This window comes from Rhinolophus sinicus, linkage group LG01 (assembly GCF_036562045.2).
Source record: "Rhinolophus sinicus isolate RSC01 linkage group LG01, ASM3656204v1, whole genome shotgun sequence".
Lineage (NCBI taxonomy): Eukaryota > Metazoa > Chordata > Mammalia > Chiroptera > Rhinolophidae > Rhinolophus > Rhinolophus sinicus.
Genome location: NC_133751.1, coordinates 62,211,655 through 62,239,557, shown reverse-complemented (window position 1 = coordinate 62,239,557; position 27,903 = coordinate 62,211,655). Strand labels below are relative to the sequence as shown.

The 27,903-nt window shown below is 34.7% G+C and overlaps 1 protein-coding gene across 3 annotated transcripts in view; it reads right to left on the bottom strand.

The window, feature by feature from the left end:
* The window catches only part of POLQ (DNA polymerase theta), a 115,977-nt gene that overhangs the window by 41,022 nt on the left and 47,052 nt on the right, over positions 1 to 27,903 (bottom strand). For all 3 annotated transcript variants that reach the window (XM_019729623.2, XM_019729624.2, XM_074331249.1), the window contains 7 exons: positions 25,383 to 25,525; positions 23,824 to 24,028; positions 23,342 to 23,484; positions 14,201 to 14,394; positions 13,165 to 13,289; positions 11,646 to 11,889; positions 1,768 to 4,874 (listed from right to left, as the gene is read on the bottom strand). In XM_019729623.2, coding sequence (XP_019585182.2) covers positions 1,768 to 4,874; positions 11,646 to 11,889; positions 13,165 to 13,289; positions 14,201 to 14,394; positions 23,342 to 23,484; positions 23,824 to 24,028; positions 25,383 to 25,525 — 4,161 coding nt within the window. The remainder of the gene's footprint in view (positions 1 to 1,767; positions 4,875 to 11,645; positions 11,890 to 13,164; positions 13,290 to 14,200; positions 14,395 to 23,341; positions 23,485 to 23,823; positions 24,029 to 25,382; positions 25,526 to 27,903) is intronic.

Here is a 27,903-nt window from a genome sequence, read left to right as displayed (position 1 = left end):
ATGATAATAACTATTTGACAGGCAAATTTCCAAATTCCTAAAATATGCATTCTTTAAATAGTCATTTTTAGGTGTACGTAAATTTTTTCTAGGCTTACTATAACTCAAATAGAAATAAAATCCACTTGTGCACTACAAAAATTCTTTAGTGAACTCAGCAATTCTGAACACTAAGAAACTCCAGAAAAATCAAGAGCCCTACTTCTTAGAGAAGAATTAGGTCTGATTTTATATTTGGAATTAACATTTTTTCTAAAATAATGCATCCCCAATTTTATAAAGACATAGGCCAAGAACCAATTTATTTTATTTATAATTATACCCCCAATACCTGGAAAATAACTAGTGCATATTTGTTAAATTTAAGTGAACGTTTTGATCCTTCTAAACTTTAGCACAGAAAATGTGCTTAATTTTGTCTGTTGAATGAAAAATGGAACATACCGGTCAACACTGAAAGGACATAAAACTTGTCATGTGCTCCAGAAACTTTACGAACAAATTCATTAATAAATACTGAGATTTAAGAAATCTGATCAAATGTTTGATTTCCACAACAGGCTGTCAAGCTGAATACAGCTATTCCCCATGATACAAAATTCTTACTTTCATGAAGACAGACATATACATAGTAGCATTATTTGACCAAAAGTTTCAATTCTCAAAACCTAGAAGAGGTCAGTGACGCTTTGGGATCAACATTTCAGCATAGGATTCATGCCTTTCAGTGGAGTTACAAGTTCTACATGAAATAAATATGGGAAAATGTAGCTAATGTACATTGTGAAAAATATAGTGACCGTTTGCTATGTACTTTTGTGATTATATAAATGAATATTTCCACTTAATAGAAAATAATTCATGAGTACTGATGATTAATAAAAGCCATCACGTTACTACTATTAATATATGATAAAATGATCCATATTGAAAATACATCTTAATTTTTACAAGCTTATATTTTAATATTTATATGTTATATAATAACATATTATGTATTATATATATATGTGTGTGTGTGATCTTTTTAGAGAAATGTTGTTTAATGGTAAAGCTTAGCACATGCTAGCACCAGGTGTGGCCTGGAGTTGAAGTAACAGGGTCAGGTAGGTGACCTCCACAGAGCCTCACAAAGTGAAGAGGATGAGGACGGCACCCATCAAACGGAAGCACCCCGTGGCCTCAGAAAGGGCACAGACCACAATGACATAGGAGAAAGAGCTGCTGTTTTAGTTTCCAGACATGTTCCAATACATGCCCCTGAACCAGTCGCACCAATTGTGGTGGCCCCAGCAGCAATAAGCTTGACCACTGTGTCAATGTCCCAGGAGACAGCAAGGGTCTGGAACTCCTGACAAGCCACCTACATAGGGGAGCTGCTGTAGGAAGGCTGTTTAGATGGGCCTACTTAGAAGGAGAGAGACACAGGCCTGATTACCCAGGTATAACAGTCTGTCAGAGCCAGGGGAATGAGTTGTGCCTTGGTGGTCTGCATTTTTCAGTCTCCCAACTTGCACCCTTGGTCTCACTGCTCAGCTCTCCCACCCAGGGGTCCTGGGGCTGCCCATCTCTCATACCAGAAGGCAACAATTACTAACCTAGTTGTGCTGGACAATAAGGTTCTTCTACATGTAAACCCACATCAGAGAAACTTATTAAGCTTTGAATAAATGTATTACGTTTAATATCCAATACTGAAAAGTCTGTCCCCTCTCAGTTTACTATTTTACATTTAAATGTGAAAAAATTAAAAATAAAATTTCTTACCTTGCTTAAACCTCCCACCAATAGTAGCACTTTTACAAGATGCCAAATTACTGATCTTTTCACAAGCCAGTGAGATGGAAAATCGCTTTTTGCACTGCCACTCCTTTATAAATGTTTGAAAGAGAATTTGGTCACTTGCTACATCAATAATGGCCAAGCTTTCTGAACTGCATGAAGCTGGAGTTAACTGTGATCCATCCTGTGATAACTGCAGTGAAAAACTTGTGTCTCCAACAGGACTGTTGTCTTTTACATTATTTCTATTCTCTGGACTTAAGTCATGGCTTTTAATAGCTGAAGGTGAGCCAAATGAATAATTTTCACCAGGTTGTAAAACACTACTAGTTTTCCAAAGTTTTACAGAAGATGTTTCACAAATAACTGGAAATGCCAGCTTAGAAGCAGATGCTGGAATGGGTGTAGGAGGAATGAGTCCATTATCATCAACTGTATAGCTTTCTTTACAAGGCAAGAGGGATGGGGTTTCACCATGAATAGCATTGTTTGCAAATGCCTCAATCTTGCTTTTCATGTCCATATTAGGGGAATATGAAATTCGCTGTACTTGATTTAACTCCAAATTTGAAACTACTTCTTGTCTGTCATTTAACTCTCTGTTTTTTTCTTTCAAACTAGACAAGTCTGTAGTGGTTAATTTTTGCTGTTCATTTTCTAGAGGACTGGACACTTTATCTAAAATCCTTTGCAGTCCTGGACTTAAATCAAATGATTCTCCTGACCATATTAATGAATTATTTTGTTTTGTGCCAGTTAATTTGGATCCTTGAGACTTTTCATCTTCATCTCCTTCAATTACTTCTCTTTGGGGATAATCATTACCCACTGGTTTACATGGTTCTAATGTTCTAAAAGATACTGCAGTATTATGTTTATTCTGGACAGGAAATATATCTACATTATCCAAAGCTTCAACCATCTGAACAGAATCTATTTCTGAAAATACAATAGACTCATCACTGAAACAAGTCAACTGCTGCTGATTATCTTGATTCACATCCATATTTGATTTAATTGGGTCCTCTGGTTTCAGACACAAAGAATCACTGAAATGGTCTGACATTTCAGAAGGAAGGGGTTCTTTTGCTTGGACACCAGGTGGTTGCTCTTTAATGAGGTAGTCTTCACTGAAACTGTCAAACAGTAAACTATCACTCAAATTTAAACTTGTTTCAGGAACTGGCAGACATTCTACTTCTACGCCAGTGGGGGTTCTCTCTTGAGGAACTAGAGATATAACTGGTTTCATAGCTTCCTGTGTTTGATAACCTTCAAGAAAACTATTTAATTGGGAGTCAGTAACAGAAAGTTCATTCCCTTTAAAACAAGGGCCATTTTGCCTCAATAATACTGGAGAATGAAAAAGTGGGCTTTCTGGAGTCAGGATATCAACCCCATGTGAATCAGTGCTTCGTTTCACAGTGCCTACAGTCATAGGTTCCAAACGGTCTATATTTGTCCCTCTTGGAGAACGCTGGTCACCAGGAAAGGTAAAGTAAATGTCATTCTGAGAAGAGCTCACTGAGCCCTGGGTGCCCAGGCTCTTCTGCATCATCTCCGCTGCCAGGTTGGTGTCCTTTGCTGCTTCTTGTTTGGCATTTTCAGTTACCATCTGTTGTATTATTTTCTCTGACTGAGTATCTAGGTAGAAACTATCTTCAAAATCACAAGGAACTAACCCTAAGCCAGAAACACAATTATTTTTGTTTGCTGCATAAGCATCTGTTTTTTCTTGAATTCTAGAAGGGTTTACAAAATTCTTATGCTGGCCTCCAGATTTACCAAATGCTTCAGTTGGTAGATGTAATCCACTGGGTATATCAGTGCTGCTTATGTTATCTCCGGATACCTGAAGATTATTTAATTTATTTTCCTTAGCATTAAACTTTACACTTTTACATTCGCTAATACTAGCCTTTGAGTCTCTAGTCATATAACCACTGACTATTTCACAGGGCATCTGCGTCACTATTATTTTTTTCTGTTTAGTATAAGTGTTTGTCTGTTTATCAGACTGCTTCTCAGTACATTGGTTAATCGGATGCATATCATGGTGTCTCACATAAATATTATGTTTTTTTGAATCATTTTGTATCAGCACTTCATCTATTTTTTCTGACTCCACAACAGTTAATCCTCTTCCACTTTCACTAACCACACTAGTGGCTTGACAAGGCTGTTTTTCACTCTGGGATCCTGTGATAAAATGCTCAACAAGAATACCACTATTTATTGTTTTCTTCCTTGAACAACTTTGTTCTGTTTGTGATGGGAATGATGTTTTATTATATCTTCCCTCAGCACTGAAAGATACATTTTTAGCAAATGGCCCAGGACTTCCAAATTCCATATTCTTTTCATCTAAGGTAAATGAGCCTTCACAAGGAACAGGATTAGGTACAGTCTGTTTTTGTAAATCAGTTCTACGCTTTCCACAGTCTTTCACAGGGCTACTGCATCTGGATCGTTTTAGATGCTTACTATGGTTCCAAGATCGAGAGGTGGTACCCAGCTTTTCCGAACTGCAATTCAAAGCTTCCTTTTTTGTTTTCTCAGATGAGAGAGTCTGAACAATTTTCTTAGTACTTGTTTTTTCCTCATTTGGAGAGGTTCCTAGCTTCTCTTTACTTATATTCAAGGACGTCCATTTTCTTGCTGTGGAAATCGAATGTACCTGACGTTGTTGATTCCCATCCTGATAATAAAAAGAATTTGTATACTCTCCGTTTTTATCTAAATCTTGCCCTGTATTTGGTGAATGTTTAACAGAAGAATCACTAAATATTGTGTTACTTTTTTTCTCTGATGTTAATCTTTTACAAGAACTCTTAGTTTGGGATATAACTTTGTGTTCCTTTACTTCTGACTCACTGCTGGTCAATGAATGTGTATCAGAATTAAAAAGGGAATGTGGATTCCATTGCACTCCCATTTCATCTAAGTCCTGCTGTAGAATTATTTTGGCTTCTTCCACTATTAGGGCTGCTGCTTCCCTTTCAGTTAAACCTTTTCTACCAGTCACCCAAATAGAGTGCATATTCCGACGTTCTTCAACTGCTTCCTCTTCCTCATCCACTGCCTTTCGGGCACTATACAAGGGGATAAAAAAAGAAATAAACTAATGCATTGATTCATTCATCATCCAACAAATAAATTAAGTATCAATCTGAGTTGTTCTGAGAATGGAAGAAATAGCACTGAACAAGAGGGAAACATATCTGCTGTCTTAGATATGTTAAACATATCTGCTTACATTCTAGTTGGGGAAATCTGAAAACAAACAAATATTAAAGAACATTCTATGTCAACTGGTGACAACAGATGTGTACAACAAATGTACCACCAGGAAGGGATGGGTGGTTCTGCAATTTTTAAATAGCATAATAAGGGAAGGCCTAAGGCAGAGTTTTAAATGGAAAGCTAAAGTAAGTGAGTCAAAAACTTTCATTGAAAACAAATCCTCCTTTATAATATGAACCCCAGACTTTGAAGGAACTGGAGAGTTTTCAAAAGAAAGCAGAAATTGGAAGGGAGTTACCAAGGTGGAGTAATAGGGACTGTTTTAGCCTCTCACTCAAAACACCTAAAAAACCAAGGCTAGGTCATAAAAGACACTGCACCTTCCATTTTTCTCTCTTGGATCATTCACACTGGGGGAGACCAACCATCACAGCATGAAGGCGTCAAGCAGCTCTATGGAGAAACTCAGGTGGAGAACTCAGCACCAACTTGCCAACGTGTATGCGAGTCCCCTTAAAAGGAGATCCAAGTCAACTCTTCAGATGACTACAGTCCTGGCCAACAACTGTACTACTTACTACCTCATGAAAGAACTCAAACCAGAACCACCAGCAATGGTGCTCCCAAAGTCATGATTCACAGAAACTCGGACTGAATATGTATTCACTGTTGCTTTTAAGCCACTCAGTTCTTAAGTAACTTGTTTCATAACAATAACTAACCAATATGCCTAGTAAAACTATCAAACTTCAAAATATGGAAAAGAAATCTCAAGGCCTACATATTTAGAGGGGCAAAAGAATCATACTCCCATCAAAATTTTCAAAAACAGCACAGTGCAAAGAAACAGAATTTTCAAAAACCTCAATAAAAAAAGTGTTGACCAAGGATCTATATCCAGCTAAGATGTGCTTCAAATATTAAATTATAGAAAAACAGTTTTAAACATATAAGAACTTAGGGAACTCTATACTGTATATGGCCTCCTAAGAAAGAAGTATACAAATAATTAGTGAATTTTAATAAACCACTCTCATTATAAGACAGATGAAGGGTTGACGGGGGAGAGGGGGGTATAAATAAGAATAAAGAAGATTTAATGAACATCATCAGTAAGGGAGAATTTATGAATACATTTCAAACATTTTTTGTAATTAAAGTTTATTGGGGTGACAATGGTTAGTAATATTATATAGGCTTCAAGTGTACAATTCTGTAATACATCATCTACATATCACATTGTGTGTTCACCACCCAGAGTTAGTTCTCCTTCTATCACCACATATTTGACCCCGTTTACATTTCAAACACTTTACCCTTATATCGTGTTTCCCCAAAAATAAGAACTAGCTGGACTATCAGCTCTAATGCATCTTTTGGAGCAAAAATTAATATAAGACCCAGTCTTATTTTACTATAATATAAGACCAGGTCTTAATATAATATAATATAATATAATATAATATAATATAATATAATACAATACAATACAATATAATACCAGGTCTTATATTAATTTTTGCTCCAAAAGATGCATTAGAGCTGATTGTCCGGCTATGTCTTATTTTTGGGGAAATACGGTAATAGAGACTACACCTAGTTTGTATTGATCATATATGTAGGTCATAAAGAAAACATTAGTGAGTTCCAAAAAGTAGAAATGTGACAAACAACACTACTGGATTGCAATGCAACAAAACTAGAAACTAGTCACAAAATAAATAAATAAATAGCAAAAAAGAAAAAAAAGTAAACTAATAATTTCTAAGAAATAATAACAAAACCCCTACATATCATAATCGATGGGTTATATTTAAAATAGAGACTATAGGAAAATTCATAGTACTAAACTGAAAACACAGTATTTTATTTATCAATAGAAAAAAATACAAAAGTCCACAAATTAAATTCCCAATTCAACACACACACACACACACACACACACACACACACACACAACTAGAAAAAGCACAACAACTTAAAACAAAAGAAAGCAACAGGAAGAAAATAATAAAATTAAAAGAAGGAATTAATGAGGTAAATTTTTTTTAAAGTAGACCTAACTAATAAAACAAAATCCTAGTCTTTTTTTTAATTAACAAAATAGACAAACCATTAGCTAACTTGATTGAGAAAAAAATAGAAGTTAGAAATTTTACAAAATAAAAAATGACAAGGAATAGCCATTGAAATAGAAAAAAAAAATTTTAATTCCTAAGAGACTAATGTATAGATCTCTATGAAAATATATTTGAAAATCCAGATGAAATGGACAATTTCTTAGAGAAATACAGATTACCAAAACTGACCCCATTAGAGATAGAAAACTTAGAGAGACTAATTTTTTGAAAAATAAAATAGAGAAGATGATCAAGGAACTAACCTCATAAAAAGGCATCATCCAAGATGGTTTTATAGAGTAATCATATCAAACCTTCAACCAGTCCCAATACACTATAAATTATTGCAAAGTACTGAAAAGGAAGAACAACTTCCTAATTCTTTTTCATGAGGCAAGTCTCATACTAAACACTGATAGCAAAACTTGAATACAGTCCAAAATACACACAAGAAAATATACACCAATATTATTTATGAATAATGCAAAAATATACTATATTAAATATTAGAAAACAATCCAACATCACATAAAAAATAAAATACCGTGACCAAGTAAAATGCATACTGGATCATAAAATTGATTCAATATTAGTAAATCTGTTGATATAATACACCATGCTAATAGATGTAAGGGAAAAAAAGAACTTTATAACTATCTCCAAAAATACTGAAGAAGGCTTTGACAAAATGCAATACCCATTCCAGATAAAAATATTCAAGAAAATTATAATTAATGGACATTTTCTTTAAAATGTTAAAAATACATACTACATACATATATCATATATATGATAGACCTGAAGCCAGCATCTATGAGGGTAACATCAGAGGTATTTCCACTAAGATCACAAACAACGCAAAAAATGCTGACTATCTCTATTACTACTATCCCTATTACCACTACCTATTAGAGGTATTAGCTAATTCAATTAGATAAGGGAATCAATTAGAAGCATCATAAGAATTGTTAAGAAAGAACTAAAACATCTCTATCTGCAGTTGATATAACTATACACCTGGAAATCGAAGAGAAACAATGATAAAAGTAATTTTAAAAAAGAATTCAGAAACTAGCAGGATAAAAAATATACAAAAATCAATAGCTTTCATATACTCAAATAATAACCTTGTAGAAGATATCGTAGAAGCAAGCCACCAATTAAAACTACAATAAAGATTAAATAGGAATAAATTTAATGTAATAAGAAATGTACAAAACCTGTATGAGGAAAACTTTTGAACTCCTGCAAAGCTATACAAGGACAATTGTTAAAACTCCTTGAAATCACAAAGACTAGATCAAATGCAAAGATATCACCTATCCTTAAACAGATTGACTCAACATTATAAAGATGTCAGTTCTAAGTTAAATTTCAATCCAATCCCAACAATATATCAATAGGCACTTTAAATTTAATATGGGTAAACAGACAAAAATAGCCTGGAAAATATGAAAAACTAGGAGGAGGTATTTGGCCTACCAGCCTTTAAAATATACTATATAGCCTTTTTATTAAGAGGATGGTACTGGCTCATGAATTGGCAAAAAGAGTAACAAATAGCATAGAAATTCCAGAAATAGACTTAATTACATCTGGATATTTAGTATATGATGAAGGTGGTATCTCATATTACTAGAAGTAAGATAAACATTTTTATAAATGGTAAAAAGATAAAATTAATCCAGACCACACTTTATGCAAAATCAAATTCTAAATGCATCAGGAATCTAAATGCAAACTTCAAATACTAGAAGAAAATGTGCAAATTCCTCTTTACTCTCAGTGTAGGGATTTCCTAACTATCACAATGCAGAAGCAAAAATGAAAAGATCGATAAAATAAATCAATAGAAAAATAACAATTCTGCATGGGAAAACAATGTAAAATAAGTCAAAAGATAATTGATACATTTTGAGAAAATATTTGCAATATACATATCAAATAAAGGACTAGGAACCCTAATCAATTTAGAAAAGAAAACACTCTTTAAAAAGGAGAGGAAAAAGACCAAAACCTATAAGAAATATAAGGAAAACACATAACCAGATAATTTACAAAGATATAAAATAAATGATCCTGAAACATGAAAAGATATCCACCATCACTCACGATTAGAGAAATGCACATTAAAACCATACTGAGATACAATTTCTGATCTATCAGACCGGCAAAATGAAAACCTCTTAACAATAGATTCTGTTGGCGAGGCTGTGGGTTAATAGGCTAGTGATAGTGTGACTTGCTAGACCCTTCTGTGGGGAAATTTGAAATTCAATAAAGCTACAGATGCACTTACATTTGGCAATCCCATGTCTAGAAATTTACTCTGAAGAAACATCACCAATAATACAAAAATACATACGCACTAGATAATTCTTTGCAGATTGTTGATACCGGCAAATGGTTTGATACCATCTAAATACTAGCTGGGTTATCTAGCCCAATGCTCTAAGTACTAAAAGGGTGGGCAAGTGCCAAATACACCAGTTTCTATTCAGAAAATTAACATTAATACAATATCTAATCTACACACCTTGTTCAAATTTCACCAATTGTTCCACTTACATCCTTTTTCTAGTTCAATCTAGAATAAAGTAGTGCATTTAGTTGTCATGCTTCTTTATCCTCTTTTAATTTGAAACAGCTCCTCAGTTGTTTTTTCATGGTCTTGATATTTTTGAAAAGTACTAGCCAATTATTTTGTAGAATGTCTCCCAATTTAGGTTTGTCTAACGTTTCCTTATGATAAATTCATGTTAGACATTTTTGATAAAAATACTTCAGGATCAGGAGTAATGTGACTTTCTCAGGGTGTCACATGAGAAGGCACATGATGTTGACTTGTCCTATTACTGATGCCACTAAATTTGATCAATAAAGTTCTGAGACATAGTCATAGCAATAACAGCCTTAGCATAATACAGAAATGACTCCAAAATGTCTTAACAAAAAACTTTATTCCAATTAAAAATTTGTAAATATATACTGCCTTCAGTAGACTCCCTGGAAGGGTCAAGTATGTTGTTACCACAGAGATACTCCCACACCTGAAGTTTTTCACCTCGGGCACTATCAGCACATATTTCTAAACGAGTATGACTATATCCAAAGATTCTGTGAAAATCAGAAGCTCCAGAGGAGAGCAACACATTCATAAGGTTCTAAAGCATACTCCAGGGAGACTTCAGCTAAAGGCACACCCCAAAGTGACAAAATCGCACACCAGTTGCTCGCTCTTCTGGTCCGGGGTCACAGGAGTGGCCCTGAGCCCCCAGCTCCACTGGGCATTGCCCTAGTGGGGACTCTACAGCAGCCTCCCACTGTGGCAGTTCTCTGCATGGTTGTGTTCCTAAGGTTCCTGGGGATTCCATCCTTCAAAATCTAGGTAGACGTTGCTATGCCCCTACAGTATGCTGATCCCACCAGAGCCATACCTGGGGTGGCGACGCCATGCAAAGAGCGGAGGCCACACTGTGAGCGGGAACTGGGGGACAGCAAGGCTGCTCCTGTGACTATCCCCCATCCCTTCCCACACCTATGACAAGTTTCTGAGCCTGTGTCAGGCCTAAACTGAGTGAGAGAGAAGAAACATTGAGCTGGAAATGAGACTGATGCTTTCTTTAATTTGAACAAAATTTTAACATCTGAAAATAAAACTGTTAGTACCTGCAAGTGCCTAAATAGCAATAGCATCTGGCTGAGGTTTTATATAAGAGTGAGTTCAAAGAACAGTGGTTAAGAAAATAAGCTACTCCTTGATTGTATGCCAAGTCCAGCCCATTCAATGACTCGGTTACACACATGAGCACAGCAGTGAGATTCCTCTTCTCACAAGCTGTTTGAGAGATTAGTGTTCCAAAGAACAATCAAGAGGAGTACATTTTTTTTAATTAAAGTTTATTGGGGTGACAATTGTTAGTAAAGTTACATAGATTTCAGGTGTACAATTCTGTATTACATCATCTATAAATCCCATTGTGTGTTTACCACCCAGAGTCAGTTAGTTCTCCTTCCATCACCATACATTTGATCCCCTTTACCCTCATCTACCATCCCCCTGCCCCCTTACCTTCTGGTAACCACCAAACTATTGTCTGTGTCTATGAGTTTTTGTTTCTCATTTGTTTGAACCAAAAACAACAAAAGAACAAGACAAACAAAAGAGGAGTACATTTTAAAGTGCTCTTGTCTAAAGAAAGTCTAAGATGAGCCCAGGATATATACTGAAAATCAGTATAAGCAGAAAGCCTTGGAAACTACTCAATCTTTCTAGGGGAGAATTACGATACTTTTAGAAATGTCTTTTAAGTCATGAAATATTTTAAAGGTATAAAAAGTAATCCTAAAGGGGGACAAAGTAGCCGTATTTTCTTCCACTTACACCATGTTTATCATGACATTATCAAAGAGAAAAATATTTTAATGCAGTATCTATTATTTAGAAATTAACATGCTTTTTCATTTAATAACCCTATGTGGACAGGGGGATTCTCTTACCTTTTAAAAGGCACAGCATTTTTCAGCACAGTCTCCACCTCAGCAATATTTGCTCTGGCGAGATCTGCCACAGTAAGAAAGCCATAAGTGTAGAGAATCCTGGCTCTCTGTGCATTAAGTAAGGACACCCGGACCAGGTCACACAGCTCCCTCTGGATGCCAAATGTAAGACGCTTCTGAAATTGGGAAAGTAGTAGTTCCATGTTGTGCCAGCCCAGGCGGTTGGAAAATACTGTAATCATCCCTAGAATGTTCACAGAATATTTATTGAATTAAAAATTCTTTATAGATCAATTCTCTCTTTCTTTAGATATACTTTCATTTCATTGTTTTTTGTACTTTTTTCCCTGGAGAATTGTAGAGTTTAACAGGGCCAAGGTGTAAGTTAACAGGAGAGTAGACATACATTAAGGGCCTAACTAATTGGCAAACAAATGTTCTAAGCACATTAAATGTCATCTCCTTTATTCTTAACCATGCACTTGACATTTAAAAAACTGAGGCAGAGCATGTAAACACAAAACAAAAAGCCCTCCCCCTGGTTCATTCCTCTCACTCTCTCTTCATTCCTTTCTTTTTTAAAGGAAGAGAGAACTCTTAAAAACAGGTAAGGGACTCTTTCCACCTAGAGGAAAGCAAGAGAACTGATTCAAATATCCAAGTGCTGAGAAGACTATAAAAAGTGAAGCTCCCACCGACATCTTCTTCAAAGAAAGTTTGCCCAGCTCAATAGCTAGACACTTGAAATAAAGAAGCTGGAGCAGCCAAGTGCCAAGTCATTAAGAAAATCACTTCCCTATGAGAACACTAACCCCAGAGGCAATCTGAGATCTTTGTTGCCAGTGAATTGAAGGGGGAGTCTCTCCCTTCTTACCGCACCCCCCATCTTTCCCTTAGTACTCTCTTATAGATGCACACACCTTCACAATATACACACTCTCCAGCAGCCCAGGGTTTCCTGCTAAATGGCTTATAAGTATTCCTTGACAAAATCGGACCCTTAACTTTTCCTGTTTGCATAGCTTAGAGAATATGGATTTAATTTTATTAAGGGAGACTACTGTTTCCTTAGAGAAGAGACAATAATTTAGAACACATAGACAGAAATCCAGAAATCCTTTTCCACTTGCCACTCTCTTCCTCAACAGCAAGTGTTAATCAGTAACTAAATAAGAAAAGGGAGAACTTTGTTTCTTTTTCTTCTTGCATTAGGCAACAGGAAAAATAAAAAAGAAGAAGAAAACCCAGAAAACAAAGGCCTGGTCAGCAGGTCGCTAAAGAATGAAGGGGACACTAAGGTCCAGACACTCAGCTGGCTGCCGGTCTTCTATGGCAGGGAACCTGAGGCCAGGGGAGCTGTAGTTTTCTGATGACAGGGATAACACATAATTATGGCTTGACATGATCCCCTCACTTTTAGTGAAGCATACAATAAAATGGAATTTGGGAAAGAAAAGTAATCTTAACTTGACCACAAACCAGAGTCTTAAGTAAATGTGGAAACTCTTGTTTAACTGACCTGCATAAACAGCAGCTGACTGTTGTAAAGACTGAATCTGTCCACGATTGCATCCATATTTCTTATTAATTTCCTTTAAGGGAACTTCACTGATTAAATCTAATAACACAAGACTAGTAAAAAACCTGGAAAGTAAATCACCAAAAATATGGTAAGAGATCACTTATGTCTACTATGAACATATATGCTGTGAAACAAGGAAGAATCAAAAAGGCAAGAGAGGGTTTACACACTCTGGGAAGATTCCTAATAAGATATAGGCTCAGTGGACAAAGACTCAGTGTTTGTCCACTGAGCTCAATGTTTGTCCAATGCATTCAATGTTTATAAAGTAAGTTCTGACATATATTAGTTACTATAGCAAATAACTAATATCTGTATAACAAACATATTTCAATAATGCTAATTAATTTGAAGAAATAAGACTTGGTTCAAGAAACGTGATGGCACAAAAATTTAAAAGAACACTTGATACAATTATATGATCATCTAATCATATTTCAATAAATTGACAGGATTTAATTATAAAAATCAATTTTACTTTGAATGGCAATAGTGCCACAAATCCTCCAAGTTTATAAATCCTTACAAAATTTACACTTGACTATGTTGTAAATAATATATAGAGACTAATGCTTTAAGAAAAATAATTTTATTTATTTCAAAAAAGCTAAAAGCTTATGCAATTTCCCCATCTGAATCTTTTAATTGGCTCTTCCCTACTGGTAATGAATCACTTGAAAGGATGATAGAAGCATCCTTCCTTTCCTTAAAGCACACTGATTCACATCTTCTTTAAGGAAAGGAACTAATTAAATGTTCTATTTTAAAAGGTCTTCATATATAACGGCTTCTAAACTACAAGTATCAAGGATGAAACTAATATATCAATAAATATAGTAAATTGAAAATTTTTACTGTATTCAGCCAAAACTTTGATTTTAAGGACAATGAAAGTGATTTCAATAAAGTGGACATCTACTGTATATCCAACACTGTGCTAAATACTGGGTAGTCCAGGCTCCTTGATATTTACCTTTTATGGATGGCCATTTGTCGGTACTGTCTTTCAGTTCTGGCTACTACTTTTCCTTTCACAGAGCGAGCCAAGAACCCTTCTTCAACTCCCACTAGCTCTGCTACCCGTTTCATAGAAGTTGGCAACTTCTCCCACAAACAGAAATATCGATACCAATCTATTGTAGTCCAATCCTCAAACATAGGTGTAACCTAAAGGGAAGAAGCATAATTCATTAGGTAAAACTTGAATTACAAAAGGAACAAGTAAATGTAAATGTCATATTAAAAACAAAGGCCTCAGTAGTTGGAAAAATTTCTAAATGTGATAATACTTCATTTATATGGAAACTTCATTTATTCACAAACAATTCACAGACAAGAGAAAAAGAAGAGACCACTAACATACAAACTGGATTTCATAGACTCCAAGAAGTTTAATCACAGACACTTTTAATCTCTGTATTCTGATGTGGAGTACCTTAAGTATTTTATATGATTTCTAAGAAAGAATCAGGAAAATAGAAAGAGGAGTGAAGAGAAGAAGAATCAATATCCATATTTGCTACAATATATTACCTACAATGTCCTGGATTCAATAACAAAACAATGCAAAACAAAAAAACTATAAGACATCCAATGGAAAAAAGAAAATTGTGTCCCAAACACAGGGGAAAAGCAGGCAAAAGAAACACTTTTGAGAGATTACCGATGTTGGAAATATTGGACAAAGACTTCAAAGCAAACATTATGATTATGGTCAAAGGACAAAGGGAAACCATGTTTAATGAAGTAAAGAAAGGTCTACTGACAATGTCTCATCAAGTAGAGAATATAAGAAAAGAGAAAGAACTGATATTTAAAAAAAGAAAAAAGCCAAATGGCAATTCTGGAGTTGGAAAGTACAATAACTGAAATGAACAATTCACTATAGAGCTTAACAGTAGTTGCAAGCTGGCAGAAGAAGAAACGGCAAAAACGAAGCTAGAACAATAGAGATTACACGATCTGAGAGGGGAGAAAAAGGAGGGGAAAATGAACAGAGCCTCAGAGAAATGTGGGAAGCATTAAGTACACCAACATATGCATAATTGAGTACCAGGAGAAAATACAAAAAAATAAATAAAAATGGAAAAAAATTATGGCTAAAAACTTCCCAAATTCGATGAGAAACGTTAATCTACATATCAAGAGACTAAGTGAATCCAAGCAGGATAAATGCAAAAAGATCCACACCCAGATGCATCATAGTCAAAATGTAAGAAACCAAGAAAAGAAAAAATCTTGAATGCAGCAAAAGAAAACAACTCATCATACAGAAGGGAAACCCAATAAGATTAAGAACTGACTTCTCTTCAAAAACAATGGAGGCCAGAATGCAGTGAAATGACATATTCAAACTGCTGGAAGAAAGAAAAACTGTCAACCAAGAATATCATATAAAAGAAAATTATATTTCTAAAATAAAGGCATAATAAAGACATTCCCAGATAAACAAAAACTGAGAAAATTTGTTGCTAGAAGATTTGCCTTAAAAGAAATACTAAAGAAAACTCTTCAGATTGAAAGAAAGTGACCCAAAACAATATTTTAACTCCACACCAAAATAACAAAGAGTGCCAATAAAGGTAATTCTATGGGGACATATAAAGATAGTATTATTGCATAGTTCCCCTTTCTTTTCTTGACTGTTTTAAAAAGCAACTGTACAAAAAAGTGTAATATAACATTAAAAAAAAAAAAAATACAAGCCCGAAGAAGGCAAGTGTGAGCAAAGCTGTATTGGAAATGACAAAAGATAGTAACTAAAATCCATAGGAACAAATAAAGAAAAACACAAATCTTAAATGAGAATGTTGATATAACAAACTCTGTAAATATACATTTGCTTTTCTTTCTTCTCTCAGCTTCTTTAAAGATATAAAATTATATAAAACAAATTATAACAATGGATTGTTACATTTGTAACACATACAGATGCCACATGTATAATAGTAATAGCACAAAAAAGTAACAGGAATAGAGGTATACAAGAATAATGTTTCATATATCACTGAAATTAAGTTAGTGTACATTTTGAGCTGTATATAGTAACCCCTTGAGTAACCACTGGTAAAGTAACTCCAAAAATATAGAGAAAAATTAATTAAAGAAATTAATATGTTATACAGAAAATATTCACTTAATTCAAAATAAATCAAAAAAGAAATATAGAGGGTAAAGCCATGAGCTATATAGAAAATAAAAAGACACAAAAAATATGAAAGATGTAAATCCAACTATTTCAATAATAACATTTAATGTGAATGGGTTAAATAATCTAATCAAAGGCAGAAATTGACAGGCTGGATAAAAAAACAGAATCCAACTATATGCGGTCTATAGGGGACACAATATAGATTTAAAAATGCAAATAGGTCAAAAGTAAAAGGAAGGGAAAATATCACATAAACCACAACCATACCAAATCCAGAGTGGCTATATTAATACCAGAACAAACAGACTTTTAAAAAACCTGTTAACAGAGAAAAGAGGAATATTTTATAATGTTAAAAAGATAAATCTAACAAGTGTAATAGATATAACAATTGTAAATACCTCTGGGCCTTGAAATATGTGAACAAAACTTGACAGATATGAAGAGAGAAATAAACCATTCAAAAATAATAGTTGAAGACTTAAGTATCCTCACTTTCTTTTTTAAAAAATTTAATTAAAATTTATTGAGGTGACAATGGTTAGTAAAATTACACAGGTTTCAAGTGTACAATTCTGTAATACATCATCTACATATCACATTCAACAATGGATAGAAAACTACCGTGTTTCCCCAAAAATAAGACCAGGTCTTATATTAATTTTTGCTCCATTAGGGCTTATTTTCAGGGGATGTCTTATTTTTTCATGTACAACAATCTACATTTATTTAAATACAGTCATGTCATCTTCTTCTAGAACATTGTCATAGCATAATAAATGCGTCCATCTGGCTGACGATCTTAATTGGGGCTTATTTTCGGGGTAGGTCTTATTTTCGGGGAAACACGGTAAGCAGAAGATCAACAGGAAACATAAGATTAAAACAATACACTAAATCAACTACACCTAATAGACATATGTTGAACTCCACCCAACAACAGCAAAATGCATATTCTTCTCAAGCTCACATTGAACATTCTCCAGGATAGATCACATACTCAGCAATAAAACAAGCATCAATTAATGTGAAAGGATTGAAATCCTACAAAGTATGTTTTATAGCAATGGGATGAAATTAGAAATAAATGACAAAAATTTTTGGAGATTCACAATGTAGAAATTAAATAAGACACTATTAAATCACAGTGCATCAGAGAAGAAACAATAAAAATTACAAAGTACCTTGAGTGAATGAAAATGAAAACATAACATACCAAACTTACAGAATGTAGTGAAAGAAGTGCCTTGAGGGAAATTTATATCTATAAATGTTTACATTAAAAATGATCTAAAATCAACATCCTAATGCTCTACCTTAAGACACTACAAATGGAAGGCCTAAGTAAACCCAAAGGAAGAAGAAGAAAAATAATAAAGTGCAGAAATTAATAAAAGAGAGTAAAGAGAGAAATCAACTAAACCAAAATAAATTGCTAAAAGGTAAACTGAGGAACATCAAATTTTTTCAAGAGTTCATTTGAGCATACACTGATTCAAACTGTGCAGTGCCAAATGAAAGGTGGTTATGAGCCCTCCACTGAAAGGACTAGTGGCAAAGTTTTTATAGGGAAGGTGCTGAAGCAAAGCAAATAAATTATTTGATTGGTTATAGCTTAAGCAGTTGCCTTACTTGGGAAAGCCTAGTTGGCTGGCTGCGATTGGTTGTTCTTAAGTTTCATTTTCTTAGACTTAAGCACACTGAATCTTTGCTTAGATAAGATACCAAGACATTAGAGCTACCTCACTCTAATGGCCTCCTTGTTTAAAAACTTTTAACAGTTCTTTGAAAAGATCAACAAAATTGAAATACTTTTAGCTAGTCTGATCAAGAAATGAAAAGACTCAAATTACTAAAATCAGGAATGGAAGAGAGCACACCACTACTGACTGACCTTACAGAAATAAAAAGGATTATAGGGAAATACTAGAAACAATTAAATACCAACAGATTGGATAACCTAGCTAAAATGGACAAATTCTTGGAAACACAGAAACTACCAAAATTGATTCAAGAAAAAATAGAAAATCTGAATAGACCTGTAACCAGTATAGACACTGAATTAGTAATCAAAAATTTACTCCCCCAAAAAAAAGCCCAAGCACAAATACCTTGACTGGTGAAATCTCCCAGATGTTTAAATAAGAATTAATAGGAATCCTTTACAAATTCTTCTGGAAAACCAGAAGAGGGAACACTTCTTAACTAATGCAATGAAACTAATATTACCTCAAAACCACACAGAGTGAGGAAAGAGAACTACAGACCAATATATCTTACGCATATAGATTCAACTCTCCTTAACAAAATACCAGTAAACTAAATCTAGCAATGTATAAATAGTATTATACATGACCAAGCGGTATTTACCTGGAAAATTCAAGATTAATATAATATCTGAAAATCAATTAATGAAATACACTATATCAATAGAGTGAACAAAAACTGTATGATGATCTCAATAGAAACAGAAAAAGCACTTGACAAAATTTAACTCTCTCATGATAAAAACATTCAACAAACTAAGAATAGAAGGTAACTTCCTCAACCTGATAAAAGCCATCTGCCAAAACAACAACAACAACAACAACAACAACAACAAAAACACAGCTAACTTGATGGTGAAAGACTGAATGCTTTCCCCCTAAGATCAGGAACAAGACAAAGATGTCTGCTTTCACTACCTCTAGTCCACATTTTATTGCAGATTCTAGTAAGGTCAATTAGGCAAGAAACAGAAATAAAAGACATCCAGATTGGCGAGGAAGAAACAAAACTATCTCTATTTGCAGATGGGAAGCTCTTATCTATAGAAAATCTTAAGGAATTCACCAAAATACTATTAAAGTTAATAAACAAGTTTAATAGGTTGCAGGATACAAGATAAATATACAAAAATTTGTTTTTCTATACACTTTAATAAACAATCTGAAAATGAAATTAAGAAAGCAATTCCATTTACAGTAGTATCAAAAAGAATAAAATGCTTAGGAATAAGCTTTAAAAAAGAAACACTAAACTTTTACTCTGAAAACTATAAAAATTGCTGAAAAAAACTGAATAAGACCTTATTAAATAGAAAGACAGCCCATGAACTGGAAGACTTAATATTGTTAAGATGACAATATTCCTCTAACTGACTTTTAGATTCAACACAACCCCTATCAAAATCTAGCCGGCTTCTTTGCAGAAACTGATCCTAAAATTCATAAGAAAATACAAGGGACCGAGAATAGTCAAAACATTTTTCAAAAAGAAGAATAAAGTTAAAAGGCTCACATATCTTGATTTCAAAACTTACTACCAAGCTACACTAATCAAAACAGTATGGTATTGGCATAAGGATAAACATACGGATAATGAAATAGTAAAGTCCAAAAATAAACCCTCACGTTTATGATCAATTGATTTCGTCAAGGATGACAAATCAATTGAATGGATTTTCAACAAATGGTACTGGGACATCTGGATATGCATATGCAAGGAATGAAGTTAGGTTCCTACCTTATATCAATCACAAAAATCAAAGTGGATCATACCTCTAAATATAAGACCTAAAACTATAAAACTCTTAGAAGAAAACATAGGAGTAAATCTTTGTGACATTGGGTTACAGAATGGATTCTTAGACATGACACCAAAAGAAAAAAAAATCAACATCATAAAAATTAAAAACTTTTGTGCTTCAAAAGATATCATCAAAACTGTAAAAAAGACAAGAATGGGAGGAAATATTTGCAAATCATATATCTGATCAGTGATTTGTATCCAGAATATAGAAAGAACTCTTACAACTCAATAATTTAAAAATAACCCAGTTTAAAAATGGGCAAATGATCTGAACAGATATTTTTCTAAGGAAGATATTCAAATGGTCAATAAGCACATGAAAATATGCTCAACATCATTAACCATTAGAGAAATGAAAATCCAAACCATAATGAGGTAGTACTTCACATTCATAAGGGTATGTTTAAAAAGACAGATTAATTCATCTTTTCTATGGCTGAGTAATATTCCATTGTATATATGTACCACATCTTCTTTATCCAATCATCTATCCAAGAACACTTTGATTGTTTCCAAGTCTTGGCCACCTCGAATAATGCAGCAATGAGTATAAAGATACATATGTCTTTACAGATAAATATTTTCAGATTTTCTTGGTAGATCCCGAGGAGAGAGATTGCTGGGTGTATTGTAATTCTATTCTTAATTTTTAAGGAATCTCCATACTGTTTTCTATAGTGGCTGTATCAATTTACATTCCCACCAGCAGTGTATGAGGGTTCCTTTTTTTCCACAGCCTGTCCAGCACTTGTTATTACTTGTCTTGTTGATAATAGCCATTCTAATAGTTGTGGGGTGGTATCTCATTGTGGTTTTGATTTACATTATCAAAACCTATAGCTAGTGTGAAGCTAAGCATCTTTTCATAGATCTGTTGGCCATTTGTATGTCTTCTTGGGAGAAGTGTCTGTTCAGGTCCTCTGCCCATTTTTACATTGTATTGTGTGTGTTTTTTTGTTGTTGTTGTTGAATTGTATGAGTTCTGTACATATTTTGGATATTAGCCCCTTATCAGAGGTGTTGTTTGCAAATATCTTGTCCCATTCAGTTGGTTGCCTCTTTATTTTGTTGACAGTTTATTTTGCTGTGCAGAAGCTTTTTAGTTTTTGCTATAGTCCCATTCATTAATTTTTGTTTTTACTTCCGTTGCTTTTGAGGTCAAATTCATAAAATCCTCTTTGAACCCAAGGTCCATAAATTTAGTACCTATGCTTTCTTCTATGCAATTTACTGTTTCAGGTCTGATGTTTAGGCCTTTGATCCACTTTGAGTTAGTTTTGGTATATGGCGACAGAGAGCAGTCTAGTTTCTTTCTTTTTCCACATGGCTTTCTCTCTTCTCCTTTTGGTACTCCTATCTTGTTATGCCTGATGTTGTCCCAAGGTCCCTAAAACTATCTTCATTATTTTTTAATTGTTTTCTTTTTGTTCTTCCAACAGGGTGTTTTCTGTTACCTTGTCTTCTAAATCGCTGATTTGATCCTTTGTTTCATCTAATCTGCTTTTGATTCTTTCTAGTGCATTCTTCATTTCAGTTATTGTATTCTTCATTTCTGACTGGTTCTTTTTTATGGTTTCTATGTCTTTCTTTATGCTTGCTATCTCTGTGTTGAAATTCTCACTAAGTTCCCTAAGCATTCTTTATGTTTTAAACTCTATCCCTGGTAGGTTGGTTGACTCTGTTTCATTCAGTTCTTTTTCTGGGATATGTTTGTTTGTTTCCTCATTCTGGCTGCCTCTCTGTGTTTGTTTCTATGTATTAGGTAGATCTCCTATGTCTCTCAGTCTTTGCCAGGTAGGTAGCCTTATGGAGTAGGTATCCCATGTGGTCCAGTGGCAGTCTCCCTGATCACCTGTATCTGTGTTTCAGGAGTGTCCCACGTATGTGTTATGTGTATTCTCCTGTTGTAGTTGAGCCTTGATTGCTTTTGATACATCAGTGGGTGGAATTCACTCTCAGGCTGACTGGCTGTGAGAATTGGCTATGCCACAATGTATAAGCTGCTGTGTGGGGGGTGACCCCTCAAAGCGGGATCTGCCCCTGTGGCCTCTTGTGCCTGTTGAGACCATCCTTTGGGTGTGGGGCTAATCGGGTAGTGCTCTGGTCTGGTCTGAGGCCGGCCTCTTGCTATGTTGTTTCTGGTGCCTCTTGGGAGGGGTTCCTGTGCAAACCAATTTCACTCACTGTTTGTGACCAGCCCAGGACTACCTGGTAGGAGTTACAAAGCTATATGCAGTTGGTTGCCTCCTGTGCTGGAACTGCAGGCATTTGGGCATGGCCTCACTGTGAATGGAAACCAGCTGTCAACCCCTAGGCCTGTTGCCAACTGCCGCTACCTGTAAGGCTCAGCCGCTAAAAGAGCCTCCTTAGATGCACAGGCTGGACTGGTTGACCCAGTGTTTACAGCGCCCCCAGTGATGTCTCCTAAGTTAGTGGAGCGGGGTCCCATGGAGTTATGGGGTGGGCCAGTGGTTTTCACAAAATTAACTCATATTCAGTTCTTGCGTCAGGGCCAAATAAAGTTTCAACCTCACCACCAGACCTAGGATTTTTAGAAAGGCATTCTTGTCTGTGAATAATTGCTAACCCATATTTCTGTGATGGAGACAAGAGCTCGGGACTTCCAGTTCCACCATCTTGCTGATATCATTCCCCACATCTGCTTTTAATTGACAAAAATTAAGTACTTCTGGCCAAGTTCTTGCCAGAGAATATGATCTCAAACTCTGTTTTACTCAGTTCTTATCAAAATATTTGTTATTAAAAATATTGTTTTTAATTGTCTAATGTAAACTTTAAAATTCTTTATTGTATTTATCATAGAGATTGTATTAAAAGTGTTTAACTCCCTTGGTGTCTTTTTGGGACTTAATTTTTCTTATGCAATAAAATGCAATGCTTTTCCTAATTTTTTTTTATCTTTTGAATATTGAGACTAATCAAGCTTTCCTCTTTGCTATAGTTGCTAGAAAGCCCAGAACCAAAGTTGGCCACAGCAACTGTATATAACTTCATGGCATTCAAGTTTATGTACCAACCTTTGCTTGAATTTTACATTATGATCTTATCTCTAATTTCTTGATATCTCATTGTCCTTTGCTATTCTCTTATATATTGTAAAATACATGTTTTTATAAATCACTCAAATCCGTTCTGAAAGAAGGTTAGAGAAAATAGATAAGTAGGCAAATAGATTAAAAGGTCACTAGAAAATTTAGCTTAATACTTTAAAATAACGCTCTTCTTGCCTCTTCTTTTCTATTCCCACCACAACTACCCCAGTCAAGGAAAACAGACAAGATGTTCCCTTAGGGTATTTTTGATGTTCAAAACTCTATATATGTATTTTCTCCCCATTTTCACCAAAACAATAGTGAAGAAAACAGAACTTACCAGATAGACAATATGTAGATCATTCTCTAAAACAAAGCTCTTCATTGCTCTTTGGAGGTCAGCAAAAATATCTAAAGTATCAATTGGAGAAAGTGAAGAAGAAAGAGTTGCCGAACCAAGATGTGTTGGATGATACACTTTTCCTGATTTGGGTGTGGGGGTGGGAAAATAAAGGATCAGATGTTAAAAATAAAACAACACAGAGTTTTCCTATATCATGTAATTAACCTTTTAGGCCTTGATAAATTTTACAGACAGAATCTTGCCCAGTGCATGGATATTTCTGAGCAGGCATTATGCTAATTGTCTGTGTTGCTGAACACAACCCTGACTTACTAAGTATGAGTTGATACACTTCTTGAAAAGTCAGTTTCCTTTCATATTTCTTGAAAAGCCAATTTCATTTTACTAAGCAGTTGTACACATTCTAAGTCACGGAAGATGAAAAAGTGAGTAAATTGAAACTAAGAAATCATAGTTACCTTCTGTTCCATCACTAGCGTCGGTAGCCTGGATGAATTCATTTTCTAGCAGCCACAATACACAGGCCTCAATTGCTCCAAGTTGAACAGGATCTTGATTTTTCTGAATTCCCTGCTTCCCTTCTTTCATACTTGCAGCCAAAAATGTGCAAGAAGCATACGTCTGCATATCTTGTGATGTACTTGCCACACCACCAACTATTATCTGATATAAGAGGTTTGAAATTTTCTGTAACTTTTTAATAAGACATACAGGCTCTCAAGATATGAAAAAAAAAATGAAGTGATTTTGTTCTCTTAAAACATTCTCAGTATCTTAATGTAGAGACTCTTTATTAACTCTTCCATCATCATTCATTATAAATATAAATAACACCTACTTTTAACATGAAAAGTTTTCCTTAAAAGTAGATACAACATTTTCTCATAAATGAAAATAAGTGAATCATCATCTATCTGAAATGTGGAAACTAACAACATATATAAAGGAGGTACTGATGGCTCACAGCCATGAACCAAATTAATTCTTCTGATCCCCCCATCTGAAATATGTGGGCATACATGAATGCTAGTATTGAAGCGGTTGGGAACAGAAAAATATGAAGTCAGTGTGTCTTGTGGATATCATTTTCCCACAATTATTCTATTCTATGTACTAATTCGCCCCTTGCCTTCTTTCATTTAATATATATTGGAAAAATACCAAATCATCCTAAACAGAGTCACCTTAGTTTTTCCAAGACTTATTTAGTATTAATAATACTTTGGTTGTTTCCAGTTTTTTTCTTATTACCAGTAGTGCCATAATAAACATTTGTGTACATTTAATTTGATGTAATTTCACAAATACATTCCTAGACATAATTCCTAAATGTGGATTTGCTGGATAAATGGCTATGAGCTTTTTTTTTTTTTGTCTTAGTTGGTAGGAACAAGCTGCCCTCCAAGAGTTTCAGCAGTATATGAGAATGCCTGCTTTCTTCATCTTTACTAACTCTATGTAATCGATAACTTTTCTTTTTCAAACTGAGAGCTAAAGAGGAAAAATAAAAAAAGTCTGAGTATAGGCACCAGTATCCCTAGTACCAGTACTGAAGCCAATTGCAAGACGTGCTGGTATATGAATAGAACACTTTTCTGGATGGATACATGAAACACTTTAAAAGGGTTACCTTTGAGGACTCTGAGCAGAAAGTGTTATTTTTCACTTTAAATCTTTCTATATTGTTTGAAACTTCTAATCATGTGGATTTGTAATTTGATTTCATTCTAATGTCAACAGGTATTATCTGGATGGAGGAATTAGAGTCCATTTGTCACCTTTTTTTAATTCAGAAAATAATTTTTAAAAATATATTTAAAAAATTAAAAGATTGATATAGCAGTAGCTGTATTAAATTCCAGGAAATAACTATATAAAATAGAAGAGATTCACACTTAGGAAGACTATAAATAATCTTATAAAGAAACACAAAGCTAGTGTTTTTCACATACTAAACTTCAACCATTGTATTACAGGTGCATAAGAACAAGTGGTAATTTAGTGAATGCTCTCTTACCTCCAGAATAGCTCTTATCATGCTCGCAGTTACTTCTTCTCCTTCTTGTCTTTGCAGACAGCTGCGAACAGGTTTTAGAGATCCCTGAAGTAGAGCTATACCTTTTGATTTCTCAGAGTTCTTACAAATTAAGATACTCTCACCTATAACCAAAAAAAGAAAAAGAAAATCAGACATTTGCACAATCACAACACAATTCCATAAGATACCAGCTAAAGAGAATTTAGTTGGCTTAATAGTTTCAAAAGAAATAATAGATTATAGTAATTATTATGGTCATAGAATTTTTGCTAATATTTTGTTTTTCTGAACTTTGGATTGAAGGGGATCAGAATATGTATGCTACACCAAAATATGCTACTTTTTTTTTTTTAATTAATGATTATTTTGACCTGAAGGCAACTGGGAAACAGCAAACACTGAAAAAGCTCATCACCCTCTCCCAACTTGCCTAGATACAGGACATAAATTTCTCTTTGTGAAGGTCTCCCCCTTCCTGTCTCTCATAGCAGGAGAACAACCCACTTTGGGCTTTGATTATTCAACAAAATGGACAAACATTTTCCAGAATGAGCAAGATTTATGAAAATGCCCAAATTAATCCGAATATATAGATATGTCCAGGTTCCTGCTCCTACCTTTCTTGGAAGGTACTGTAATCATATCACAGTAGAGAAGTCAATTAGAATCAAACCATTTATTACTGACAATTTGAATTGCAAATCACTATTTTGGCACAAAGCACCATCATCGTGGATCTGGGGATCCAGGAAATCCCCAGAAAGATTAAAGTATCATCAAAATAAAACACTATGAACTGTCCAGGAAATGTTAACATCACTTCGAAAATCCATAGAAGTGACAAAGATACTACACAGGCCAAAAAGCATGACTAAGTCGTTAAATCTTAACAGTTAATATAAAACACTATATTCACACATTCCCCACTTGATGGAAGTTCTGAGCTAAGCCATGTGCCCCCTGAAATGGAACATCATGTAAGGTCAAAAATCTCAGAAGTTTCTAAGACCTTAGAAATAAAGTTATTGCAGTATATTTTCCTTTTGTTTGAATGTTATCTGATTTAAGTCTTGATCATTATTAGTCCAGGGCACCAAGCTTTCAATTATTCTTCCCCATAGAAAGATAAGCACAAGCTAAGAATGTAGCAAGGCAAATAAAACCTTCTTATCTTCTACATTACCTTAAGACTCTCTAGCCCTGAAAGAAGAGTATCTGTGTAAAATGAACTTACACTGCACTCTCCAAAGTTGTGAGTCTACTGAGAAATGAGAGTTGGGGGAGGAGCAGAGAGAGGCAGACAGGAATGGGAAGGGATTGTCTTAGCCTCGTCCCACCACCCTTTTTAAACACATACTTGTAATCTGCACATTTTGTAGGTAAAGTAAGAAACAGAATCAGGATAAAGATCATTAATGCCTATAGTAGGGGAAATCCAATGAGTTGGAAGGTTTTTATAACCATCAAAATTTTAGGGCTTAAAAGAGAGGCAGATCAATGGCCCTTCAGGGATTATAAGTAGATGGGTCATTTGGGGCTGAGATTGATGGATGTCCCCTAATAGCCATTCTCTCATTCTTCCTTTAATAAAACTCCTAAGTGTCAACTGGGCACAATGCCACTCAACTAAAGATTATATTCCTCAGCCTCCTTTGCAGGTGGGGAACATAACCATATGACTAAGTTTTGGCCATTTGTATGTGAGGAGAAATACTATATGCAACTTCTTAAAGGGCAGGAAGTGTGCCCTTTACTTCCCCATTTCCCCTTCCTGATGGCTGAAATGTGGATGTGATGACAGAGACTGGAATAGTCATCTTATACCACAGAATAGAAATGATATTGCTGAACATGGAAAAACAAACTAGAAAAGTAGGTCCCTGATATTGGAGTCACTGTATCAGCCCCGGATTACTTACAATTGTAGTGTTATATGATAAGAAAGTAACTCTACCTTGTTTAAGCACCTATTACGTTGGCTTTTGTTACAGCAGTGAACTTATATTCTAAGTAATTCAGCTACCAATAAGTTATAGTAGATTCTTATTACGTCTGGTAGTTACATTCCATAAAGTCACCACAAACACTGAATTACTAGGGAGTACTGAACCATTGCTCCTAGGGGAAGTACAGGGTTAGCTTCCTGCAAGCCCCTAGACTCAACATTTTCATTAGTCAATCAATACAAAAATGTTGTTGTATGTGTGTTCCTGTTTAAAGAGACCTTATTTAATATACTCGTATATTGTTGGTTTATGAACATTAAACTCACAGCCAACAGCACTATATCTCATGGCTGAGCAAGGCTTATTAACACAGTTTTTTCTGCATAGGGCACATCACAGCCTTCTTGCACTTCAGAACACTAGGTAATCGCACTTCAGCACTATACTTGGGGAGGTCACTTTAAACAGCTAAATCACCGAAACACCCCTAAATATGAAAAATGCGGCACTAAAGACCTTGAAAAGGATGCTTGTTTATACCATAGTATGGGAGT